Source organism: Macrobrachium nipponense, chromosome 5 (assembly GCF_015104395.2).
Source record: "Macrobrachium nipponense isolate FS-2020 chromosome 5, ASM1510439v2, whole genome shotgun sequence".
NCBI classification, from domain to species: domain Eukaryota; kingdom Metazoa; phylum Arthropoda; class Malacostraca; order Decapoda; family Palaemonidae; genus Macrobrachium; species Macrobrachium nipponense.
Window position 1 is genome coordinate 108,801,479 of NC_061107.1, and position 25,567 is coordinate 108,827,045.

The 25,567-nt window shown below is 40.9% G+C and overlaps 2 protein-coding genes across 2 annotated transcripts in view; one reads left to right on the plus strand and one right to left on the minus strand.

Moving 5' to 3' along the window:
• LOC135215315 (piwi-like protein Siwi) overlaps positions 1–25,567 on the plus strand; it is a 360,399-nt gene that overhangs the window by 172,581 nt on the left and 162,251 nt on the right. The gene's annotated exons all lie outside the window — the stretch shown is intronic.
• The window catches only part of LOC135215579 (piwi-like protein Siwi), a 327,956-nt gene that overhangs the window by 39,531 nt on the left and 262,858 nt on the right, over positions 1–25,567 (minus strand). The window contains exons 12-13 of the mRNA XM_064250442.1: positions 15,837–15,988; positions 11,324–11,471 (exon numbers count right to left, since the gene is read on the minus strand). Coding sequence (XP_064106512.1) covers positions 11,324–11,471; positions 15,837–15,988 — 300 coding nt within the window. The remainder of the gene's footprint in view (positions 1–11,323; positions 11,472–15,836; positions 15,989–25,567) is intronic.

The window sequence follows — 25,567 nt, forward strand, 5'->3', positions numbered from 1 at the left end:
ATCACTCTCACACGATATCTCAATGGAAGTATACGGTTTAGACATTGTTAATACAACCACACTCACTCAACCACACAAAATAATGTTAGCAACGGCTATGGCAGAGCACGAGAAAAGAATTCGACATCCAACTGTCAAAACATCCAAGAGGTTACTGAAGAGCTCTTACACAGAGTTACACTTTCTGAGAGTGAGCCAGTAGCTCTAGATAAGTTCCCAATTAGTCAATTTCACTCAGGCGAATTTTTTTTAGTTTCAATGGCTGATTTTCAATGGCATTGGATTAAGATTCGAGCATTGGGGATCATACCGCCAAACAGAATACTTTGTGGCTTAGAGATTGTGGAATTGAATATATCCACGACTAGCCAGGGAATTCCCCAGCCATTTCAATCATTAAGCAATCATAAAAAGAAAGTTACTGAATGTGGACACGTCTTGCAGGGCAAAGTTTGAAACGCGCTTGGGACGATCTGTATGAGTCCCTCCTGCAGCAGTTTTCAGATTCAATGCCAAGGACACTCCAGTAAGTCCGTAAACGTTGTGGCATGCCTATCAAGTACTAGGACAGGAGTTGGTGATTATTCATTCCAAATTTTATGATGGTTGATTTAATAATTGATTTTTCCTGAATATTTTTAGTTTGTTGTACTCTTTTCCTTCTTCCATATTCCCTACCACGCAAAGTATTATGACTGGTACTGTATATATATATATACATATATATACAGGTGGCCCGCGGTTAACGGCGCAATCACTCAACGGCAAATCGGTTATAAGGCGGTCGTCAAAAATATTCATTAAAAAAATAAGGCATTTTAAAGGTATCTTTACGGCACAATTTTCAGTTAACAGCGCCGCTAGCGCCGTTGTCTAACGAGTTCATACATTTGTAGAAATGCTGTTCAGATTATATTAACAAATTTTATGGAGAGTTATTACGTAGGTATTAGGGTAAAATATATGCCTCTGACGCTGTTCTATGCAGAAAATATAGTTACATAAGTGCAACAAATTTAGCTATGGATGAGTAGATTTATAAATGTTCGTGCTTTTGTTTAAAATGTGTAAGGAAATGTATTACGTAAAAGGTATTTTTATTTCTGTGCAGAAATATGATACACAGGCAGCTTTTGAAACTGCCCTTCACGTTATCAAATACGGTGTTTTTTCATGTTCTTTCTTGTGGCCCGCGCCTGCCGCTCTTCCGAAAATATAGATTAAAAAAAAAAAAAAAAAAGTGCAAATTAGCGATCAATGTGTAGATTTTGTAAATGTTTATGCTTTTATGTTTAAATGTGTATGAAAATGTATTACGAATAGGGTATTTTTATTTCTGTGCAGAAATATGATAAAAAGGCAGCCCTTCAAGTTATCGACTTCGATGTTTTTTCAAGTTCGTTCTTGTATGCCGCCGTCTGCCGCTCTTCCGAAAATAGAGTTAAAAAGAGTGCAAATTTAGCAATCGATGTGTCGATTTTTTAAATGTTTATGCTTAAAATGTGTATGAAAATATATTACGTAAAGTTATTTTCATTTTTGTACAGAAATAAGATCCAAATTAAGGCAGCCTTTGTAACTACGCTCCATGTTGTCGGGATTTTTTTCATGTTCGTTCTTGTCCGCCAGTTCCGAAAAATGCATTGTGTTATTTTATTAATTATGCATCTTTTCCATAAATCCTTTAAGATGTTATACATTATTTCACTGTATCCAAGAATATTGTATGTATTCTCATATTATTGTATTTTAAAATACTACGGCAAATTTAAGCCAGTATTCCGCGGAGCGGCCAATGTTGTGGTTTGAAATCAGCTGATGAATACGAGTTTGTTTCAACATAACGCAATTCTGAGCGAATGTTCTCGCTTCTAGTTAGCATAAACGAATATCTATATACTTGACTTATATGAGACAAAGTTATTTTTCCTTATACAGCGTGTTTTTAGGTGGAAATATTTATTTTCTGGCTCAGCTCGTGTCGGCCTATGAAAGGATCCTTAATATCATTCTTTCTAGGTAAAATTATCTAAAATTACCAGAGAAAACAAAATTAAGAAATGTCAGTAAAACTGACTCGCTCACTCTTCAAAAAGTAAGTGTCGGTATGGTAATGAGGGGCGAGTGGGGAACACTACCTACGAGACAATCACCAATTAGAACTTCCAATCAGAATCCCCCCAAGAGAGAGCTGATACCAACGGGCGATGCAGTCGCTACTACTACTACTAGAGGACGCCACGGACAGCAGCGCCCCTAGCGGACATCCTTAATTTTTAGCGCTAGCGTCAAGACGCATTTTTTCCTGTGTTGTGCTAATTCCGGGATTTATCTTATTCATCTAACATGGAACGCTCTGCTATTGCAACGGCTAAGTTAAGTAACTCATAAGTAATATTTACCACAATTTTATCTTCCGGGTACCAGTATTTTCCTCTTAAATAGGTCATATACGGTTCCCCGGTTGTCTCGTGGTGGCGCCATGCTGCCTCGTTAAGAATTCCTGGTCCTCCATACTGGGACTTCTTATACTTATGGGCTTACTATATTACGTTTATTGTCTTTTACATCGAGGTTTTAGCTAGTTTAGCCCTCCTACCATATCTCTTAGTTTGGTATTTAGCGGGCTATTATTATTTTATTTCCCAGGCCCAGCATCCCGGCTCTTGCTCTTCATCGGCTATCGCTGGCTCCGAGTAGGCTTCTGTTTCTTGGAACAGTCTGCCTCCTCCTGGCTTCTTTCTCTTTTACTAAAAGTGTCTTTTCCATCTTTTGATGTATATATTTATTATATTTAGGGTGTTAGGCTAGCCTAGGTGCTTGTTCCTTGTATTGGTACAGCCTGGTTCACGTGGCCCTCTCACGGTTGTGTTGCTCGCGGCCTAGGCCACTTGCGGTCACGTGTTCCATCGCCACCTTACCCTGCCCTGCCCCTCCCTTTCTGGTATAGGGAGGGCTGGGGGACCCCTTGGTTGTCATGACAACCTCAGTCGCCTTCTCTCTCTCCCTCTCTGAGGTGGCCAGGGGTTCCTCCAGCGGGGGGTATAGGGCGACCACTCATGAAGGTACCGGGTCTCCGAGCGGGTAGTCGGTGGAGGCGGGAGGAGTAGGGCCATCCCTCCCCCCTCTCTCTCTCCCGCCGTGTTACGCCGAGACCTTTCCCTCCCCCCTCCCAGTTGCTCAGCCACCTCCCTCGCTATAACGAAAGGAGCCTTCCGTCGCAGCCGGGGCACCTTTGGTTATAGATTACTGGCTCCGCCAACGGGCGGGTGGGCACTACTAGTGGTCGGTTGCTTGCCTACTATATCCTTACATCTCTCCCCCGCTACCGGAAGGGAGCTTGCTTCTTACCCGTGCACTCTTCTAGTAGACGGGTGGAGAGAGGTTTGTATTATATTATTATTATTATTTTAAGGATATACCCTAATTTTACAATGAATTGTGTAATGTTATTATTATATATCTACCATCCAAGCCATTTTCCGTCGTGGTTTCCATTTACCACCACTCCTGGTTGGTTTCCTTTTGTGTCCCCGCCATCAGCGGAGCTATAGCCTAGGGCACACAACCAACCTGGTTACCACACGTATTTTGGCGGGGCTCTGGTTTAATCTAACTATCGCTCCGGCACCAGCGGAGCATCTGTTAGACTGTAAGTGTTTACCTGGTACTCATGTATCTTTCCACTTACAGGCTACCAACTGTCAGGTCCCAGCGTGCAACGCGACGTTGTACGACCCCTGCGGCCGCGATGAGTGCAGGTCTCACGCCCCCTGTGCCACGTCATACAACGAGAATGATCGTCTGGCACCCAGAAGCCTGCGCCATCTGCTACGACCTAGTCGGTCAGCTGGGAGATGGGGTAAGTCCATTATAGGCTTCCTTATCATTTTACTAACAACTCTTAGTCATAAGTTTTTTGTTAACCCCGTTCCGCCACTAGAAGCTCATCTCGCCTTTCTTTCAGGCTACTGGTGTGAGGGAAGTCGCCCTCGCCACCCTGAAAGCGTGGGTGGGCGGCTTCGGGAAGAACGCCGCCAAAGGCCAGCCATACATTCTTGACAAGAAGCTGGCCGTCCAGATCTTCCCTGCGGGCAAGTCAACTGGGTATGTTGACCCCTTGTCCGCGGCCCCTCTGATAGCCTCCATCCAGCAAGACCTCCAGCAATCCTTTGGGGTCGTAGCTTCCCAGGAGTCGGTCCCGGACGTCGCTGCCCTGGACCTAAACATCGAGCCCATGGCGGTAGGGGTGGAGGATTTGTTGGTTGAGGTAGGTGTGTCGGGCGCCCAAGGTCTTTCCTTGGGTGCTCCTGGATCTTCTCCTGTCCCTTCTTCGAGTGCTTCTTTCCAAGGCTTTGTGGGATCTGAGATCCCTACCCGCTCTCCCGCTCTCTCTGTACAACCCCCAAAGGTGAAGGGACAGAGAGAACCGAAGACTCTGGCTAAGACAACTTCTAGGAAGTCGTCTTCGTCTTCTCGGCTAGTAAGTCTTCGACTTCCTACGCCGACGCGGTGAAAGCTAAGCCGAGCTCTTCTCACTCAAAGAGCTCTAGAAAGCAAGGCTTCTAAGGAGAAGGCTCGCGCTCCCCCCGCCGAGCCAGTGCCTTCTCCCGCCTCCACCGCTTCCACTCCGGCTACGCCGGTAGGAGGAGCAGGGACCTAGCACCTTTGATCCCACTGCTTTCTCAGCAGTGGTGATGCAACAGGTGGGCGAGCTGGTTGGCTCGCAAGTCTCCGCCCTGGGGACGAGATTCGAGCAGATGTTCGCACAATTGTCGAGCACTCTGTCTCAATCAGGCCAGTCGATACAAGATCTCTCTAACAGGGTTAGAGAGAATGAGGACCGAGTAGCCGGGCTATCTCAGGTTCCTCTTCCAGTCTCCCCAGTGCCAAGCACTGGCATTCTCCAACTCCCGCCATACGACTCTCTGCCAGCTTTCTCCATGGAGAACCCATGGAGAGTAGCTGCCTACGCTCCTTTTAAGGATGGGATGATCTCTATCCCGGAGTGTGGAACTCGGAGGATTGAGGACTTCGAGTTTTACCCTCGGGTCTGACGCAGCCTTTCATCGGTTATGCTAGGCTGACTGTAACGGCTCTGACTAGGGAGGACAAGATCTCTAGAGAGTCTGTCCTATACAGTAGAGATCATGCTCAGCGGAATGGGTTCACTGCCTTGAGGACTGGGAGTGCACGAACACTAAACTCCAGGCCTATAAGAGTCCCTTTACTATTTTCGCGACGGAAGAGGAGGCTTCTCTTCCGTTCGCCACGAAAATAGTAGAGAAGTCCCTTCATTCAGGCAGTCCTCAAGGATGAGCCCATCCCACAGTTGAGGGAGGCGGAGTCTACTTCTCCGCTCTTCCCGGCTTTCGGAGAAGTGTGGGAGAACTTGCCAGCTACGTTCACGCTTGGTAAGCTCAAACCGGACTGCGCCATGGACCAGTTCGGCGAGAAGCTGCCAAGGCTGCCGGATTCCCTAATTCAGGCAGAGTTTGATGCGCGAACCAGGTTTGGCAGGTCCCTCAATTCCCTTATAATTACGGAAATGGCTGCTCTCTCTTATGCCACGGAACCGCTGTTCAGATTTTGGCAAAATCTCAGTTCCAGACGGTACTAACAGACGCTTTCGACTTCTTCCAGGCTAGGAGGAATTGCCGAAAGCATGTTCTGCAGGAGCACGAGCCGAATAGACTCTTGGCTTCTAGCATGTGGGGAGCGGATCTCTTCCCAGAGTCCGCTGTCAACGAAGTGCACCACGAAGCTGCTAGGCTCAACCAGAGCCTTAGAGCTAGGTGGGGTATTTCCTCGAAGAGGAAACAAGAATCCGTCCCCACTGCTGGTAAGAAACCAAAGAAGGCTGGTAAGAGGTTCCAGCCGTATCAGAAACACCAGCAACAGCAGCAATTTGTGCAGGCTGTCCCAGTTACCCAACAAGGACAACCTGCTAGTTCGAAGCAGAACCAGCCCATCCTCCTGTTGTCCCCTCAATCACAGCCGTCCACCTCCTACGCAATCTCGCCGCCTTCAACCCTTCATATGAGCTCAGCTACAAACAACCGAGAGGTAGGGCGAGAGGTTACTTTCGTCAGCGTGGCGCAGGAAGGGCAACAAGGAGCAGGCAGTTCAGAGGAGGGCGTGGTGGTCAACCCGCCCATCAACAATGAGGCTCCCCAGGTAGGAGGGAGGCTGTTCCTCTTCCGCCACAGGTGGGGGTTCAGCAATTGGGCACAGAGCATAGTGTCCAAAGGATTGGGTTGGAGTTGGATCAAAGAGCCTCCTCCAATCAAATCATTCCACCAAGATACCATCAGAGGAATTGACAGATTACGCGGAAGAACTCCTTCAGAAAGGAGCTATTGCGAGAGTCAAGCATCTAAAATTTCAAGGTCGCTTATTCAGCGTGCCAAAGAAAGGCTCAACAAAAAGAAGGGTAATCTTAGACTTGTCAAAGCTAAACTCTTTCATTCGTTGCGACAAGTTCAAGATGCTTACCCTCTCGCAAGTAAGGACCTTACTTCCGCGTGGAGCCGTCACATGCTCCATCGATCTTACAGACGCATACTATCATATCCCTATAGCCAGGCACTTCCGCCCATTCCTAAGATTCAGGCTAGGAAATCAAACATTCTCCTTCAAAGTGATGCCCTTCGTCTGAATGTAGCCCCCAGGGTATTCACAAAAATAGCAGAAGTGGTTGTACAACAATTGAGGGCTCAGGGAATCATGGTAGCAGCATACCTCGACGATTGGTTGATCTGGGCACCAACAGTCGAGGAATGTCTCAAAGCCACCAAAAAGGTAGTTCACTTTCTGGAACATCTGGGGTTCCAGATAAACAAAACGAAATCCAGACTTACCCCGGAGGCTCGTTTTCAGTGGCTAGGAATCCAATGGGATTTGTCTTCCCACAATCTGTCAATTCCAGTGGCCAAACGGAAGGAAATAGCAAAATCTGTCAGGCAATTTCTCAAATGCAAACAAACATCAAGGAGAAACCAGGAGAGAATCCTAGGGGTCCCTTCAGTTTGCTTCGGTAACAGATATCCTCCTGAAGGCAAGGCTGAAGATTTAAATCGAATTTGGCGATCAAGAGCAAACACCAAATCTCGAGACAAGTTGTCAGTAATCCCACAGATCCTCCGCAATCAACTCCGTCCTTGGTCAAAAGTAAAGAACTTAGCCAAGAAGGTACCCCTTCAATATCCCCTTCCAGTGTTAACCATTCACACGGACGCCTCCCTGTCCGGGTGGGGGGATACTCCCAGTTCAAACAGGTTCAGGGGACTTGGTCAGTTCAATTTCGCCAGCTCCACATAAACGTTCTGGAAGCAATGGCAGTATTTCTTACCTTGAAGAGACTGCTTCCCCCGAAGAAGTCTCATCTAAGGCTAGTTTTGGACAGTGCAGTGGTAGTTCATTGCATCAACAGAGGAGGGTCCAAATCCAAGCATGTGAATCATGTCATGATAGCCATCTTTGCCTTAGCAAACAAACACAAATGGCATCTGTCTGCCACTCACCTGGCAGGAGTAAGAAATGTGATAGCAGACGCTCTGTCCCGACCCGGTCAGTTCCTCTGGAATCAGAATGGTCTCTAGACGACAGGTCATTCCAGTGGATAAGCCTGAGAGTCCCAGGTCTCCAAGTGGATCTCTTCGCCTCACAAGCGAACCACAAGCTCCCTTGCTATGTGGCCCCCAACCTGGATCCTCTGGCTTATGCCACGGACGCCCTGTCGTTGGACTGGAATCAGTGGAGGAGAATTTATGTTTTTCCTCCAGTGAATCTTCTCTTGAAAGTCCTAAGCAAACTAAGGTCTTTCAAAGGGATAGTAGCTCTGATTGCACCGGACTGGCCCAAGAGCAACTGGTATCCTCTTCTTCTGGAATTGGGCCTCCGACCTCAACGGATCCCCAATCCCAAGCTATCACAATCAGTACAAATGAGGACTGTGTTCGCTTCCTCAGGAATTCTCCAGACCCTAACTTTATGGACTTCATGAAGTTTGCGGCTAATAAAGATGCTAATATTGATCCACAGAATATTCTCTTCCTAGAATCAGATAAGAGAGAGTCAACCATTAGACAATATGACTCAGCTGTTAAAAATTAGCATCTTTCTTGAAAGAATCGAACACTACAACCATGACAGTTAATCTGGCTATATCCTTTTTCAGATCCTTGTTTGAAAAAGGTTTAGCAGCTAGCACTATTACCACTCATAAATCGGCTTTGAAGAAAATCTTTCAAGTAGGTTTTCAGATATATCTGACTGAATCTTATTTCACGTCTATCCCTAAAGCCTGTGCTAGACTTAGACCTTCCCAAAGGCCTATACAGTTTCATGGTTCTTAAATGATGTCCTCAAACTAGCTTCAGATACTGACAACTCATCTTGTACATTCATAATGCTCCTGAGGAAGACATTATTCTTATTAAGCTTAGCCTCAGGAGCTAGAATTTCAGAACTGTCGGCTCTATCCAGGGATGCGGGTCATGTGGAATTCCTCCCATCAGGAGAAGTTCTACTTGCTCCGGATCGTAGCTTTTTAGCCAAAAATGAGGATCCTCTTGCAAGGTGGGCCCCTTGGAAAGTTATCCCACTTCCCCAGGATCCTTCTCTCTGCCCAGTATCAACTCTTAGAGCCTTTCTATCTCGTACTTCTTCAAGATCCTCAGGTGCTCTCTTCATGAGAGAAAAGGTGGTACTTTGTCAGTAAAAGGTATTAGGCAACAAATCCTTTACTTCATTAAACAAGCCAATCCTGAGTCATTTCCAAAGCACATGATATCAGTGGGAGTAGCCACCTCAATTAATTATTTTCAACATATGAACTTTGAGGATCTTAAAAAGTATACTGGATGGAAATCCCCGACAGTCTTTAAACGCCATTATCTAAAGTCCTTGGAATCTTTAAAGTTTTCAGCAGTAGCAGCGGGAAACATTGTTTCCCCTGATACTGTATAGTAGTCGTAGTATAGATCCAGGTCTCCTTTCTACCTACAGCATCCAACATGCCTCACCCTATCGCCATGCTACTCGGATATCCTAGCCTTAGCCGCTGAATCATATAGTGGATTGTCCCTTATTTTTTTTTGCTAGGGACATCCACACTTGTACTGATAGTGTACTTCAGTGTACCTACCCTTATTTTTATGCTAGGGTAGGACACAATGTGTTTGTATATTTTACCACACTTGTACTAATGATGTACTTCAGTGTACCTACCCTTATTTTTATACTAGGGTAGGACACAATGTGTTTGTATATTTTGTAAATATTTTCAAGTAAATCCCTTTTAGTTTATATTACATGCATCACTGTAATTTACTATAATTACCATTTAAGTACTTTAAGATTACTAACGTTCTGTTATTTTACTGTTTAGTATAAGTTAGTTTAAGTGCTTAGTTTGTATGCTGTAATTGATTTACTTATATTATATCCATCATTTTACACTGCTTTTCATTTGTTCCTTTTTTCCCATCTTGTCTGTTTCTCTGGTACTCTTTCATAGGCCGACACGAGCTGAGCCCAGAAAAGGGATTTTGACGAAGGAAAAATCTATTTCTGGGTGATTGGCTCGTGTCGCCCTATGAAACCCCCCCTTTATTGTTTTCCCCCCCTTGCAGGACAAGATGTTTCTAAATTAAGGATGTCCGCTAGGGGCGCTGCTGTCCGTGGCGTCCTCTAGTAGTAGTAGTAGCGACTGCATCGCCCGTTGGTATCAGCTCTCTCTTGGGGGGATTCTGATTGGAAGTTCTAATTGGTGATTGTCTCGTGGTAGTGTTCCCCACTCGCCCCTATTACCATACCGACACTTCTTTTTAAGAGTGAGCGAGTCAGTTTTACTGACATTTTCTTAATTTTGTTTTTCTCTGGTAATTTTAGATTAATTTTACCTAGAAAGAATGATATTAAGGATCCTTTCATAGGGCGACACGAGCCAATCACCCAGAAATAGATTTTTCCTTCGTCAAAATCCCTTTAATATGTCTCGTTGTGAATGTGAACTACTTTTTCTCGTTACAGATTATGTTGGCGGCATGTTTATTGCGTAAAAAATTACGTGGTTCCGTTCGCAATAATCCTTTATATCATCGTAATATGAACTTTAAGTTACTTATCTTATATCGGCGTGAAACCAACAGTAAAATGTGTTCTTTCAAGCACAGTAGTTTTGATTAAAATAATTTTATCCCAATTTTATCTACAGTTGTGTTTGATGGCAGACGTTTACTGCAGTTTTATCCTTGTTGCCGATGTACGATAATAGTCATTAGCAGCTTGAACAGTTTTCTCAGCTTCAGTCATAACTAGGTTTAAATTTAACAGTATATTTCCCGATTGATCTTTAATCTATATTGATCTCTGATCTAGAGCGAATAAAGTTATTACATTAAGATATCTCAGTTCTATTCTATACATAACGCCATTTATAACAAATACGGGGGAAAAAAATAAATAAATAGTAGTTTCTCGTTCGGTTGTTCATGGCTGTACACGTTCACACAATGAGTATAACTTTAAAACCATACTTTCACCATTCTCTTTTGCTGTTATTGAACTTACGTAACTAGAAGATGGATAAAGTTAGGCCATTGTAATTTGATCTCTCATAAAATCGGACTATCGTAAGACTAATGATCGTAACCTGAACACCACTACAGCTACCTGTACACTGTATAAACTTTATTATATCTTTACATACTTTAGACACCCACATGTACTGTACAGTAAATTCTATAGTACTATACTGCATAAATATAATTTTACTTATTGCGCCGTTGTGGGATTACAGCGCCTTTGACTGGTCTAGAGTTTCGAAAGGTGTGTGGTGGCCGTAGGCTTTAAAATCGCTCAGCGTCGAAAATTGCTTGGCGTCGGTGGCCAGGAACGGAACCCCTGCCACTAACCGAGGCCCGCCTGTATATATATATCTATATATATATATATTATATATATATATATATATATATATCTATATATATATATATATATATGTATATATATATGTTATAGTATATATTAATATATATATATATATATATATATCTATGAACTGTGACCTAGTCCACCTTTCAGATGACTTCCCACTACTTTGTTTTGAGGCATTTAGGTGTTTATTTTCATATACTGTTTGAAACTGTCTTCTATTGTCACAAAAACCACAAATACACTTTTCTTAATACGTATTCAAGAAGTTAGCTACTTCAAAATAATATGCTCGTGCTCATTATAGTTTTTTACTAAGGGTTTTATAAGTGAAAGTAACTTACCTGCTAGTGGATTGCATAATCTACATATATAAAGTAATTACCTGCCAGTTGAAGTACATGTGGGTCAACTTGTAAGCCAAGCGCTGCATGTAATCAGGTCTCAGTCCAGTAGAGTCATCAATGATATTGAATGAAGTTGGCGAGACAGTTCCTTGATTTACACTTTGTGAAATCAAGTAAAAATCATACCTGTAATGCATATGGGACTAAATGAGAGAATTTATTTTCATTTTAACATGTGTCAAAGACAAGTTTTACTTATACACTAACAATTTAAATTCCTAGTACACACAAAAATTTCAGCATGGCATTGCATTTACAGTGGGGCCTCGCTTAGTCGCGTCGCGGGTCAGCAATCACGCGTTTTTCCTTGGACCACTTCTCAGTCTATATCCTGGTATGAATCGCAGCAACACAGGCTTGTCCATGGTAGGCTAAGCCTCGTCCGGTTCCGATAATCAGCAAATGCATGAACAGATTCACATTATGATATTAACTGACAATAAAGGTAATAAAACCATTCTCACCTTATGTATTATTGGCATAGCTTCATAATATATAGCCTATTCATGGAATAACTCCACATCATTGACATCAACTTGTAGTTGAGTGGACAGCAGAAATGTAAACATTGAGTTACAATTCACAGCAACCTTTGTCATTCTTAACCTTTTAGAAATGTTAATAGTAGTAGTGTAATTACAGTAGTAATAACATTTAGGAAAACAAATTTTCAATTCGAACTTCATTATTGTTTTGGTATAACAATCAATTTCTCTGAATACTGCAGTCATACAAACGATAATTGTCCTACATTATCGTATTGTTGTTTGCGATCGGCGACGAAGTGTAAATGTAATAAAACCATTGCTACCTTATATATTATTGTCATATATTCATAATAAAACGCATATCTTATGTATTATTGGCATATCTTCATAACAAAAAGCCTCTTCAAGGAATAATTCCTTGGGGACTGCATTTTTCAAAAGACAAAACCACACTTTACAATTTTACAGTATGCACTGGTTACTTTATTTTGATGTGATTACATTACTATTACAGTGGTACTGTAATCAGTACAGTAACTTTTTATCATAAATGTATATTCATTCACGACAAAAATACGTATGACCAAAGTGACGTCACCAAACCTACAGTCTCGTTCGTACATAATATTTTTACACAATGTGATAGTGGTTACACTGTTCTACTAACTTCCGATGTATTTTTTTATTTATAAGTATCCTCTAAACTCTGTCATAAATCACTTTTACTTACTTTTTTGTGGAGCCCAAATACTATGTATATCCCGGAAAATGAAGGAAATCGCAAATTTTATCATAGAGCAAGATTCACTAATTACTGTGTTTCCATCTTCTTTACATGACTAAATGCATTTTTAGGATAAACTTATTTACAAATACTATGAACGTAAAAAGCAATCTCTCTCTTATCACTTACAGAAAAAAACCTATAATACGGATCTATTATTAACATAATAAAAGATCAAGATGGTCCCCGACATTTTGTAGGTACACACGTTGCCATATTTTTATTCTTTCTATGATTTACGAAACTGTTTCAATACAACTTTTGTAGTTGACTTGATGATTATCACATATAACAGTATACAGGCGGCCCGCGGTTAACGGCGCAATCACTCAACGGCGAATCGGTTTTACGGCGGTTGTCAAAAATATTCATTAAAAAAATAAGGCATTTTAAAGGTATCTTTACGGCACAAATTTCAGTTAACAGCGCCGCTAGCGCCGTTGTCTAACGAGTTCATACATATGTAGAAATGCCGTTCAGACCATAAAGGTTATGCAAATTATATTAACAAATTTTATGGAGAGTTATTACGTAGGTATTAGGGTAAAATATATGCCTCTGACGCTGTTCTATGCCGAAAATATCGAGTTACATAAGTGCAAATTTAGCTATGGATGTGTCGATTCATAAATGTTCATGCTTTTGTTTAAAATGTGTATGAAAATGTATTACGTGAAAGGCATTATTATTTCTGTACAGAAATATGATACAAAGGCAGCTTTTGAAACTGCCCTTCACGTTATCAAATACGATGTTTTTTCATGTTCTTTCTTGTAAGCCGCCGCCTGCCGCTCTTCCGAAAATATAGATTTAAAAAAAGTGCAAATTAGCGATCGATGTGTCAATTTTATAAATGTTTATGCTTCTAAGTTTAAAATGTATATGAAAATGTACTACGAATAGGGTATTTTTATTTCTGTGCAGAAATATGATAAAAAGGCAGCTTTTGAAACTCCCCTTCAAGTTATCGACTACGATGTGTCGATTCATAAGTGTTCATGCTTTTGTTTAAAATGTGTATGAAAATGTATTACGTGAAAGGCATTTTTATTTCTGTACAGAAATATGATACAAAGGCAGCTTTTGAAATTGCCCTTCACGTTATGAAATACGATGTTTTTTTCATGTTCTTCTTTGTAAGCTGCCGCCTGCCGCTCTTCCGAAAATGTAGATTTAAAAAAAGTGCAAATTAGCCATCGATGTGTCGATTTTATAAATGTTTATGTGCTTTTATGTTTAAAATGTGTATGAAAATGTACTACGAATAGGGTATTTTTATTTCTGTGCAGAAATATGATAAAAAGGCAGCTTTTGAAACTCCCCTTCAAGTTATTGACTACGATGTTTTTTTCAAGTTCGTTCTTGTCAAGGTCTTTAGACCTTGGTTCTTGTATGCCGCCGTCTGCCGCTCTTCCGAAAATAGTTAAAAAAAAAAAAAAAAAAAAGTGCAAATTTAGCGATCGATGTGTCGATTTTTCAAATGTTTATGCTTTTATGTTTAAAATGTGTATGAAAACATATTGCGTAAAGGATATTTTCATTTTTGTAGAGAAATAAGATACAAATTAAGGCAGCCTTTGTAACTAGGCTCCACGTTGTAAGGGGATGGTTTTTCATGTTCGTTCTTGTCCGCCAGTTCCGAAAAATGCATTGTGTTATTTTATTAATTACGCATCTTTTCCATAAATCCTTTAAAAAGTTATACATTATTTCACTGTATCCAAGAATATTGTATGTATTCTCATATTATTGTATTTTAAAATACTACGGCAAACTTAAGCCAGTATTCCGCGGAGCGGCCAATGTTGTGGTTTGAAATCAGCTGATGAATACGAGTCTGTTTCACCATAACGCAATTCTGAGCGAATGCTCTTGCTTCTAGTTAGCATAAACGAATATCTATATACTTGACTTATATGAGACAAAGTTATTTTTCCATATACAGCGTGTTTTTAGGTGGAAATATTTATTGAATATGTCTCGTTGTGAATGAGAACTACTATTTTTTTTTGTTAACAGATTACGTTGGCGGCATGTTTATTGCGTAAAAAATTACGTGATTCTGTTCGCAATACGTAATCCTTTATATCATCGTAATACGAACTTTACGCTATTTATCTTATATCGGCGTGAAACCAACAGTAAAATGTGTTCTTTCAAGCACAGTAGTTTTGATTAAAATGATTTTATCCCAATTTTATCTACAGTTGTGTGTGATGGCAGACGTTTACTGCAGTTTTATCCTTGTTGCCGATGTACGATAATAGTCATTAGCAGCTTGAACAGTTTTCTCAGCTTCAGTTATAACTAGGTTTAAATTTAACGGTATATTTCCCGATTGATCTTTAATCTATATTGATCTCTGATCTATAGCGAATAAAGTTATTACATTAAGATATCTTAGTTCTATTCTATACATAATGCCATTTATAACGGTAATGTTGCACTGTAGTACGATGATCGAAATACAAGCCAAACAGATGTTATCCAGTTCGGTTGTACTTAGAAAAAAAAAAAAAATAGTTTCTCGTTCGGTTTTTCATGGCTGTACACGTTCACGCAACGAGTATAACGTTAACACCATACTTTCATCATTCTCTTTTGCAGTTATTGAACTTATGTAACTAGAAAATGGATAAAGTTAGACCATTGTAAATTGATCTCTCATAAAATCGAACTATCGTAAGACTAATGATCGTAACCTGAACACTACAGCTACCTGTACACTGTATAAACTTTATTATATCTTTACATACTTTAGACACCCACATGTACTGTACAGTAATTTCTATAGTACTATACTGCATAAATATAATTTTACTTATTGCGCCGTTATGGGATTACAGCTCCTTTGACTGGTCTAGAGTTTCGAAAGAAGGTGTGCGGCGGCTGTAGGCTTTAAAATCGCTCAGCGTCGAAAATCGCTTGGCGTCGGTGGCCAGGAACGGAACCCCTGCCGCTAACCGAGGGCCGCCTGTACAAGAGAATATCTTATAACTATCCATGTTTCATTTCTTATCGCCATAAAAATATTTAAAATACAAATTTCATTACGTTATTCTCGAGCTAAGCTGCTCTCTCTCTCTACGGGTATTTACTTATCACGGGAAGTTCTGGGCCCTATCCCCCGCGATTATCGAGGCCCTACTGTACTGCAATTTCCAAATGCTGACAAATACTTTACACTGCATTAATGATGGAAAATTTAAATAAACTCACCTTTCTGGTAATGTTATGACATCATCAACCACTGTGCCAGGAGATGGGTTATCTGGGCGACCCCTCATATCAGACATGATTCGAGTTGTGATCCGCTTTGACACAATGATAAACGCAAACTTTGGGTTTATCTTGCATGTCTCAAAGCATTGCTGTATAAACAAACATACAAAGAAAATTAAAATAAACATTTATTAAAAAGCTTCCATTACCATTAAAAATCCGGTAAATTTTATTCATCAGGTTACAATATAGATACAGTAATACCTTGGGTTACGAATTTAATCCGTTCCACAACCTGCTTCGTAACCTAAAAAATTCGTAACCTAAATGGATTTTCCCATAAGAATGTTATAAAAAGCAAATAATGCGTTCCACCCGACCATGAATGACCATTTCATTCATATTTTTCATTTATTTTTGTTCACTAAGGTTGAAAATTCGTGTAGGAATTACATAAAATTATAAAATTGAAGAATGAAATTAAATATAAACACTAGATTTAATATGCATGCACAGTAAAACCTGAACTTTACCCTTTGCGAGTGTGGCTGCTGGCTTGACGGAGACGGGAGGAGGGGAAGGGTGAGGAGGAGAGATTTATGGCTTGGGGGGGAAATCTCCCTCCGTGAACACTTCTGGAAGACTTTCTGGTTCTTTCTCTAGAGAGCACCATTCACTACAATCACTAATTTTACGCTTACGCGACACTGTGTCGTCTTTCACAATTTTGAAAAAAATATTTTTCTATGGAGGCTTGCTTTTGCCTGTTCTTTAAAATTTTATAGAAATGACCCACCCCATATCGATAAACAAATTTGTTGCACGCCCTGACGCAGCCTTATTCGGGTGATTTTTCTCGATAAAACTTTTAACAATTTCCCAGTGTTTAAAAAAATCCTTGATCTCGCTCGAAGGAAGCGCTGTGCAGCGTCTTCCCCCCCCCTCTCCTCAGATGAGATCTCCTCCGTTACCGTCTCTGTTGCTCCTTGTGTAGCTCCAACAGCTCGTCGGTCATCAGCTGCTGCCCATGCTCCAGTCAGGAGGTCCTCGATGTCGTCCGTGTCAACCTCCAGCCCTAAGGACATGCCCAAGGATACAATCTCGTCTTCAACTGCCCCCTTCTCGACGGTTTCGAACCCCTCAAAATCTCGTTCAGCAACGCAGTCGGGCCACAGTTTCTTCCATGCAGAATTGAGGGTTCTCCTGGTGATTCCCTGCCAGGCTTTGTCAATCAGATTGAGGCAGTTGTAAACAGAGTAGTGATCCTTCCAAAACTCTCTGAGGGTAAGGTTGGTGCCTTCCGTCATCTCAAAGCAGCGCTGGAACATAGCCTTCGTATACAATTTCTTGAAATTGGCGATAACTTGCTGGTCCATGGGCTGGAGTATTGGAGTGGTGTTGGCGGGCAAGAACTTTGACTTTAATGAACTTGAATTCGTCCAGTAAGTCCTCTTCAACGGATGGAGGATGGGCAGGAGCATTGTCCATCACAAGTAAGGCTTTGAATGGGAGGTCCTTTTCCCGGAGATACTTCTTCACCTCGGGACCAAAAACCTCGTTCATCCACTCGACGAACAAGATCCTTGTCACTCAAGCCTTTGTATTAGACCGCCACATAACGTGCAACAGCTTCTTCTGCACGTTGTTTTTCTTAAAGGCGCGTGGATTTTCCGAGTGATACACGAGGAGAGGCTTAACCTTGCAATCCCCGCTTGCATTAGCACAAAACAGTAGGGTTAGACGGTCTTTCATGGGCTTGTGACCGGGAAGTGCCTTCTCTTCTGCCGTAATGAACGTCCTCCTGGGCATCTTCTTCCAGAATAACCCTGTCTTGTCGCAATTGAAGACTTGTTGGGGGAGGTATTTCTCGGAATCCACGAGCCTTTTAAACTTTACGTAAGCCTCTGCCGCCTTCGTATCTGAGCTTGCAGCCTCACCATGGCGAACAACACTGTGGATGCCAGTCCTTCTCTTAAAATTCTCGAACCAGCCACGGCTCGCCTTAAAACTGTCTTTTTCACTGTCTGCTGATGTGCCTGGCTCATTTTTACTCAAATCTTCGTAGATCTTACGAGCCTTTTCGCAAATGATGCTCTCACTTATGGAATCTCCTGCCAGCTGCTTCTCGTTTATCCAAACCATGAGCAAATTTTTCTACATTCGTCGCGAAGAATAAGGCCGTTGTTTCGTCAATACTGTGACACCTTTTGATGCTTTACTGGCTTTAATTTCTTCCTTTTTCTTCAAAATAGTGCAGATCGTTGATTGCGACCGCTTGAAGAATGCTGCAATGTCTTTCACGCGCTCGCCTTTATCATGCATTTGGATAATTTCCTTCTTCATTTCGACTGTAATCATCTCCTTTCTTATGCTTTCCTTCTTGCTGCTTGCCTTCGTCATCTTAGGAGCCATTGTCTTTAGTATTTGGGTAATAGTAATGTATAAGCACTATCACGGAAACACAACACGTGCGCAAATCACTAAACAAATTTGAGAGCGTATCACGGACAGATGCGTTCAATCTTAACACCAGCGAGATAGTGAAAGAGTTATGGTTTAAAACGGGTCAAGGGATGCGCGGGAGGAAGTCACGTGACCCTCGTTAAGTTTTGGCCGAAAAAAATGCGTTCGCAGATCCCACGCTCATCCGATGTCCGATGTAAACAAAGCAGGCGGCCTCCCATGATAGAAATTCGCGCATTCGTATTCCAAGTGAAATTCCTATTCCAGAATGAGGGCGTCACTTCGTAAGTTAAAAAATTCGTATACTAATCGGTTCGTAACCCAAAGTATTACTGTATATTAGGCTGATGTATATTAATGAGTTAAGGAACGAAAACTAATTCATAGGATATTCTGGATAGTAAGTAAACGGAATATATGAAAACTATTTAGCTTTAATAAAAGAACTGTTTCAATAAGCAGAAATATCAGTGCTGGTATGTCAACTGCCAAAGGTAAAATATTTTGTTTAATGCATTTTATTTTTAAGCTGTTACATGCAGAGGGTGTTTCTCCACTCTTAATGGCTCATCACTGAAACAGGTCACCCCTATGATTTTGTTTACCTCATTTCAAATGGCCGTCAGGCCATGATTTTGTTTGCAAATAGGTGACAGGCTATACTCTGTTTTTTCCCATCTGTCCACCAGCCTGTGGTGTTTGCGTATGGTAACACTGCATCCCAGGCTTTAGATAGTTACATTCAACAATTATAATAATATCCTATTTCGAATATTAACGGTGTAATTTGCATACAGTAAATTGTCAAAACACTTTTCAGTTGCAAATGTACACATAGATATCCTTTTATTTACCTAAAGCCAGAGATGCAGTGTTACCATACGCAAACACCACAGGCGGGTGGACAGATGGAAAAAAACAGAGTATAGTTGCTGATGTACAAGTAGTGCTCAAGTTACGATAATTAGTCTCACGATAATCCAATTTTACGATGGGATTAGCAATGAATACTTATACGACAATATTTTGAAAATATTTTAAAATTGCGATTGTAACAGCTGCATGCAACAGTGTACAATCAGGACCAAATTACAAAAGCTTATCCCATCTTCTGGAGAGGGAGAGAGAGAGAGAGAGAGAAACACAAACAACTGCAAAAGAGAATGATGAAAGTATTGTTTGAATGTTATACTCGTTAGGTAAATGTGTACAGCCATGAACAACCGAGCGAGAAACGTTTTCCAAAGTACAACCGAACTGGTTAACAACATCCATTTGGCTTGTATTTCAACAATTGCATGATAGTAAACAATCACGTTATGTAGAATAGGACTGATATATTTCTAGGTAATAACTTTGTTCTCTATATATCAAAGATCAGCATGGAAACATAACTGTTAAATTCAAACAAAGTTGTAGCTGAACCCTAGAACACTTATCGGGCTATAAATTCTTAATGTCAGATTCAATGAACTTCCTGGTAAATCTTGTCCTGTTATGAAGAGAGAGTGTCACCCCTCTCCCTCTCTCTTGTATTTTAATGAAAATATACAGTAATTTGTGAATACACAGTGTTGCACATGAAAAAAGTAAATTAGTGATAATTTTAGAGATACGGCCCTAAGAAAAATTGCAAATTAGTGAAATTTTCCCTGTGGACGTGTTTTCAAGAACATCGTTCCGGCTTACGACGATTTTCGGGTTACGACGCGTCTTAAGAACGGAACCCCCTTCGTAACCCGGGGACCGCTATTTACCAAAGTGCTTCTAATATGCCGGCAGCGTTCAAAAGTTAGACCCGAAGCGGAAAGTTTTTTTTTTTTTTTTTTTTTCAAATCACACAGCACGCTTAGTTTTTAAGATTCAGAGTTCATTTTTGGCTCCTTTTTTGTCATTACCTGAAGTTTAGTATGCAACTATCAGAAATTATAAAAAATATCATCATATATAAATATTGGAATATATAACAGCACAAAAAAAAATTTCATATATAATTGTATACAAATTGCGCAGAGCAAAATGGTTAAAGCTTACGAGTTAATTTTGTTGTTGTATTATACACTAAATTGCGATGATTTTGATATATAACGAATTGTAAAACCTTCAAAGCAAGGCAAAACAGAAAAATATTAATCACATAAAATGAACGCATGAATTTAGTAATGCGCGGACGTAAATTTCATTTTTTTTTTTTCAAATATTCACCATAAATCGAAATATTGTGCTAGAGACTTCCAATTTGTTGCAAAATGAAGGCAATTGATTTAATATTACTAGACTGTAAGTGTTTCAGCTTACAATTGCAGTTTTTGACCATTTTGGTAGAGTTGAATTTGACCGAAGGTCGAATCTTTTCTATTTATCGTTACTTATATGAAAATATTTCAAAACTGATAAAAGCTACAACCATGATTTATTTTTGTTGTATTCTACATGAAATTGCACACATTTTCAAATATAAAATTTTATGTAACGGCTAATATAAAATTGTGCAAACATTACGACAAACTGATGAAAGAATGACATTTTCAGCAGTTACAGTCCGCGGATGCAAGGAAAAGGTTTTTCACAAATTCACCATAAATCAAAATATTGTGCTAGAGTTTTCCAATTTGTTGCAAAATGAAGGTAAATGATTGAATATTACTAGAATGTAAGAGCTTTAGCTTAGAATCCCCCCCTCCCCGACCATTTCGGTCGAGTCAAAGTTGAGCAAAGGTTGAAATTTTGGCACATCGTTATTTATATGACAATATTTCAAAACTGATAAAAGCTACAACCATGGGTTGTTTTTTGTTGTATTCTATATGAAATTGCACACATTTTCATATATATAAACTCTATGCAACGGCAAATATAAAACTGTGCAAACATTACGACAGTGACGAAAGAATTTCTGAGACGCGTCGCTGATGCTTTATAGTGCAAGAAGAAAGAAATTCGCGCATGCAAGCCTGGGTAACACTTGTAAACAAAACAACAACTTGATCTGTGAATTCCCAGCATCCCTCAAGGCGAGTGATTTCAAATTTCTTGCAAACTATGCCTATAACTATTTTTTCCGCAAATATTTAAAAAAAGTGTGTGGTCGATGTATCATACGTCAATTAACCCTTAAACGCCGACTGGACGTATTTTACGTCAACATTTTTTGTCTCTAGGGTGCCGACTGACTTATTTTACGTCGACATACAAAAGTTTTTTTAAAAATTCGCAAAATATACTTTTAGGCCTACCAGCCGAAAACTCTGGAATCACGCGCCTTGGGGGATGCTGGGAGTTCACGGATTTGGGTGTTGTTTTGCTTACAATCGTTATGCAGGTGCACAAGCGCGAATTTCTTTCATGCCGCACTAAAAAGTATCTGTGACACATCTCGGAAATTATTTCGTCACTGACATAATTTTTGTACCATTTTAAATTAGCCGTTACATGGAGTATTATATATGAAAATGTGTGCATTTTTATGTAGAATACAACAATAAAATACTCATGATTATAGCTTTTATCAGTTTTGAGATATTTTCATATAAATAACGATAAGTGCCAAAATTTCAACCTTCGGTCAACTTTGACTCTACCGAAATGGTCGAAAAACGCAATTGTAAGCTAAAACTCTTATATTTTAGTAATATTCAATCATTTACCTTAATTTTCCAACTAATCGAAGTCTCTAGCACAATATTTCGATTTATGGTGAATTTATGAAAAAACTCTTTCCTAACGTCCGCGCGGTAACTCTTCCGAAAAAAATCATACATGCGATTGTGGTAATGTTTGCACCATTTTAAAATTAGCCGTTACATAAAGTTTTATATATGGAAATGTGCGCAATTTCATGCACAATACAACAAAACAAACCCATGGTTGTAGCTTTTATCAATTTTGAAATATTTTCATATAAAAAATGATGTGACAAATTTTCAACCTTCGGTCAACTTTGACTCTACCGAAATGGTCGAAAAACGCAATTGTAAGCTAAAACGCTTATATTCTAGTAATATTCAATCATTTACCTTCATTTTGCAACAAATTGGAAGTCTCTAGCACAATATTTTGATTTATGGTGAATTTATGAAAATAACAACATTTTCTTTACATCCGCACGGTAACTCTTCCGAAAAAATTATACATGCGATTGTGGTAATATTTGCACCATTTTAAATTAGCCATTACATAAAGTTTTATGTATGAAAATGTGCGCAATTTCATGTAGAATACAACAATGATATTGTCATGTTACAATAAAGTTTTAATACATACTTACCTGACAGATATATACTTAGCTATAGACTCCGTCGTCTCCGACAGAATTTCAAATTTCGCGGCACACGCTACCGGTAGGTCAGGTGATCTACCGCCCTGCCCTGGGTGGCAGGACTAGGAACCATTCCCGTTTTCTAATCAGAATTCTTCTCTTCCACCTGTCTCCTGCGGGGAGGCTGGGTGGGCCATTAATCGTATATATCTGTCAGGTAAGTATGTATAAAACTTTATTGTAACATGACAATATCATTTTTATACATTCAACTTCCCTGCCAGATATATACTTAGCTGATTAGCACCCATTGGTGGTGGGTAAGAGACAGCTAACTACTGAAATAGACAGGTAAACAACATATGTTGTAGGTATTAATAAACCTTGGTTCCTACCTTATTAGGCTGAAGACTTCGCGGCTACTGCCTTGGAGTCTGCTTAGCCTCAAGAGCCTCAGCGAGATATTGATCTATGGCTAAGAGTTCTTGTGGGTCTGCCAATGGGGTCTTATCCACTTACTCGGCAGAGCCTAAAGGCCTTTGTCATTGGGTGCTATTCCACTAACATGACAATACACCTTGTTCAAGGAGCACAACACCGATCCCGATCACCTGATCCTAACATCTATTTTAGTTCTAAGATTGCAAGGAGTTATCCCCGAACTCCTTACAAACAACCAAAAACTCGAAACATAATTACACTTTCATTTATACAAAATATACAAAAAAAATTTTGTACTCCCCGACTAGCCATACATACCCTTGATCCCCTACCAGCAATGACACTATGCGCCCGTGCGACATCCGTGAGCTTGCTAATAGAAAACCAAGCACATATCTGACAAGAGGGTTTATGTACGATAAAATCAAAATATTTTTAAGGATCAGTCTTTGCTCCAAGACCCAGCACTGTATCTGCTGATACAAATGGACCTAGAGAGAAGCACTTCTCATAAGTCACTCTCACATCCTTCAGATAATGAGATGCAAACACTGAATTGCACCTCCAATACATAGTCTCAATGATATTTTTAAGAGACATATTCTTTTGGAACGCCAAGGACGTTGCTACTGCTCTCACCTCATGGGTCTTAACCTTTAGAAGACCGAAGGATTCCTCCGAGCAGTTCTTGTGTGCGTCCGTAATGACGCTTCTCAAAAAAGAAAGACAAGGCGTTTTTGGACATGAGTCTTTTGGGGTTCTTCACAGCACACCAAAGACCTTGTTGACAAGCTCCCATCTGTCTCTTCCTCTCTAAATAAAATTTAAGAGCTCTCACTGGACAGAGAGACCTCTCTGTCTCTCTGCCTACGAGGTTAGATAGACCTTTTACTTCAAAGCTTCTGGGCCAAGGTTTTGACGGGTTTTCGTTCTTCGCCAGAAACATTGTCTGGAACGAGCAGATGGCAGCATCTCCTTTGAACCCCACTGTGGAATCCAGAGCGTGCAATTCGCTCGTCCTCTTGGCTGTAGCGAGAGACAACAGGAATAAGCATTTCCTAGTGACGTCGCGGAAGGAAGCCAGATGTAAAGGCTCGAATTTATCCGAGGAAAGGAATTTCAGGACCACGTCCAGATTCCAACTAGGTGTTCTAAGAGTTGCTGCTTTTGAAGTTTCAAAGGATCTAATTAAATCGTGTAGATCTTTGTTGACTGCAATTTCTAGCCCTCGATTTCTAAATACTGAAGACAGCATGCTTCTGTATCCCTTTATAGTTGAGACAGATAGGTGTGATTCCTCTCTCAGGAAAAGGAGGAAATCTGCAATATTAACTATAGAGGTACTGGAGGAGGACAGCTTCTGACTCTTACACCACCTCCTAAAGACTTCCCACTTCGATTGGTATACTCTTCTCGTCGAAGCTCTGCGGGCTCGAGCGATAGAGCCCGCAGCCTTGCGAGAAAAGCCCCTCGCTCTGACAAGTCTTTCGATAGTCGAAAGGCAGTCAGAGCGAGACCTGGGAGGTTTGTGATGAAACCTCTCAAAGTGGGGTTTTGTCTGAGTAGATCTGGTCTGTTTGGAAGAGATCTGGGGAAGTTACCACTATCCACCACCCAGTACCCTCCGTGAAACCATTCTGGGCTGGCCAAAATGGAGCTATTAAGTGTCAACTTCGTGCTCTTTGAAGCTACGAACTTCCTGAGCACTTCCCCCAGGATCTTGAACGGGGGAAAGGCGTAGGCGTCCACACCCGACCAATCCAGGAGAAACGCATCTATTGCGAAGGCTCTCGGATCTTCCACTAGAGAGCAAAAGATCTCTACTCTTTTGGAGAGGAACGTCGCAAACAGGCCTATGTGAGGTCTCCCCCACATGGACCAAAGACTTCGACACACTTCTTCGTGTAGAGTCCATTCTGTGGGAAGGACCTGATTCCTCCTGCTCAGTCTGTCCGCTCTCACATTCTTTATCCCTTGTACAAATCTTGTGAGGAGAGTTATGCCTCTTTTCTTCTGTCCAGGTTAACAGGTGTTTTGTTAACTGAAAGAGGGAGAAAGAGTGCGTGCCTCCTTGCTTGCGTATGTAAGCCAGAGCCGTGGTGTTGTCCGAGTTTATCTGTATCACCCCGCCTCTGACTATCTCTTCGAAGAACTTTAAGGCTAGGTGTATGGCCACTAGTTCCTTGCAATTGATGTGCCAGGACACCTGTTCCTTTGTCCAGGTGCCTGACACCTCCCTTGCTCCTAGCGTCGCTCCCCATCCCGACTCCTAAGCGTCGGAATATAACACTTGGTCTGGGTTCTGCAGGGCAAGCGATACGCCTTCGTTCTTTTGAAGAGGAAGGATCCACCACTTCAAGTGATCTTTTATCTCTTGTGGAAGCGGGAAGATGTCCGAGAGTTGTCCAGTCTTCCAACTCCACTCCCCTTTCAGGAAAAACTGAAGAGGGCGAAGGTGAAGCCTCCCCAGAGAGAAGAACTTTTCTAGTGAGGACAGGGTCCCTAAAAGGCTCAGATAATCCCTCGCTGAACTGCTCTTTCTCTCTAAGAAGCTCGAGATTTTCGA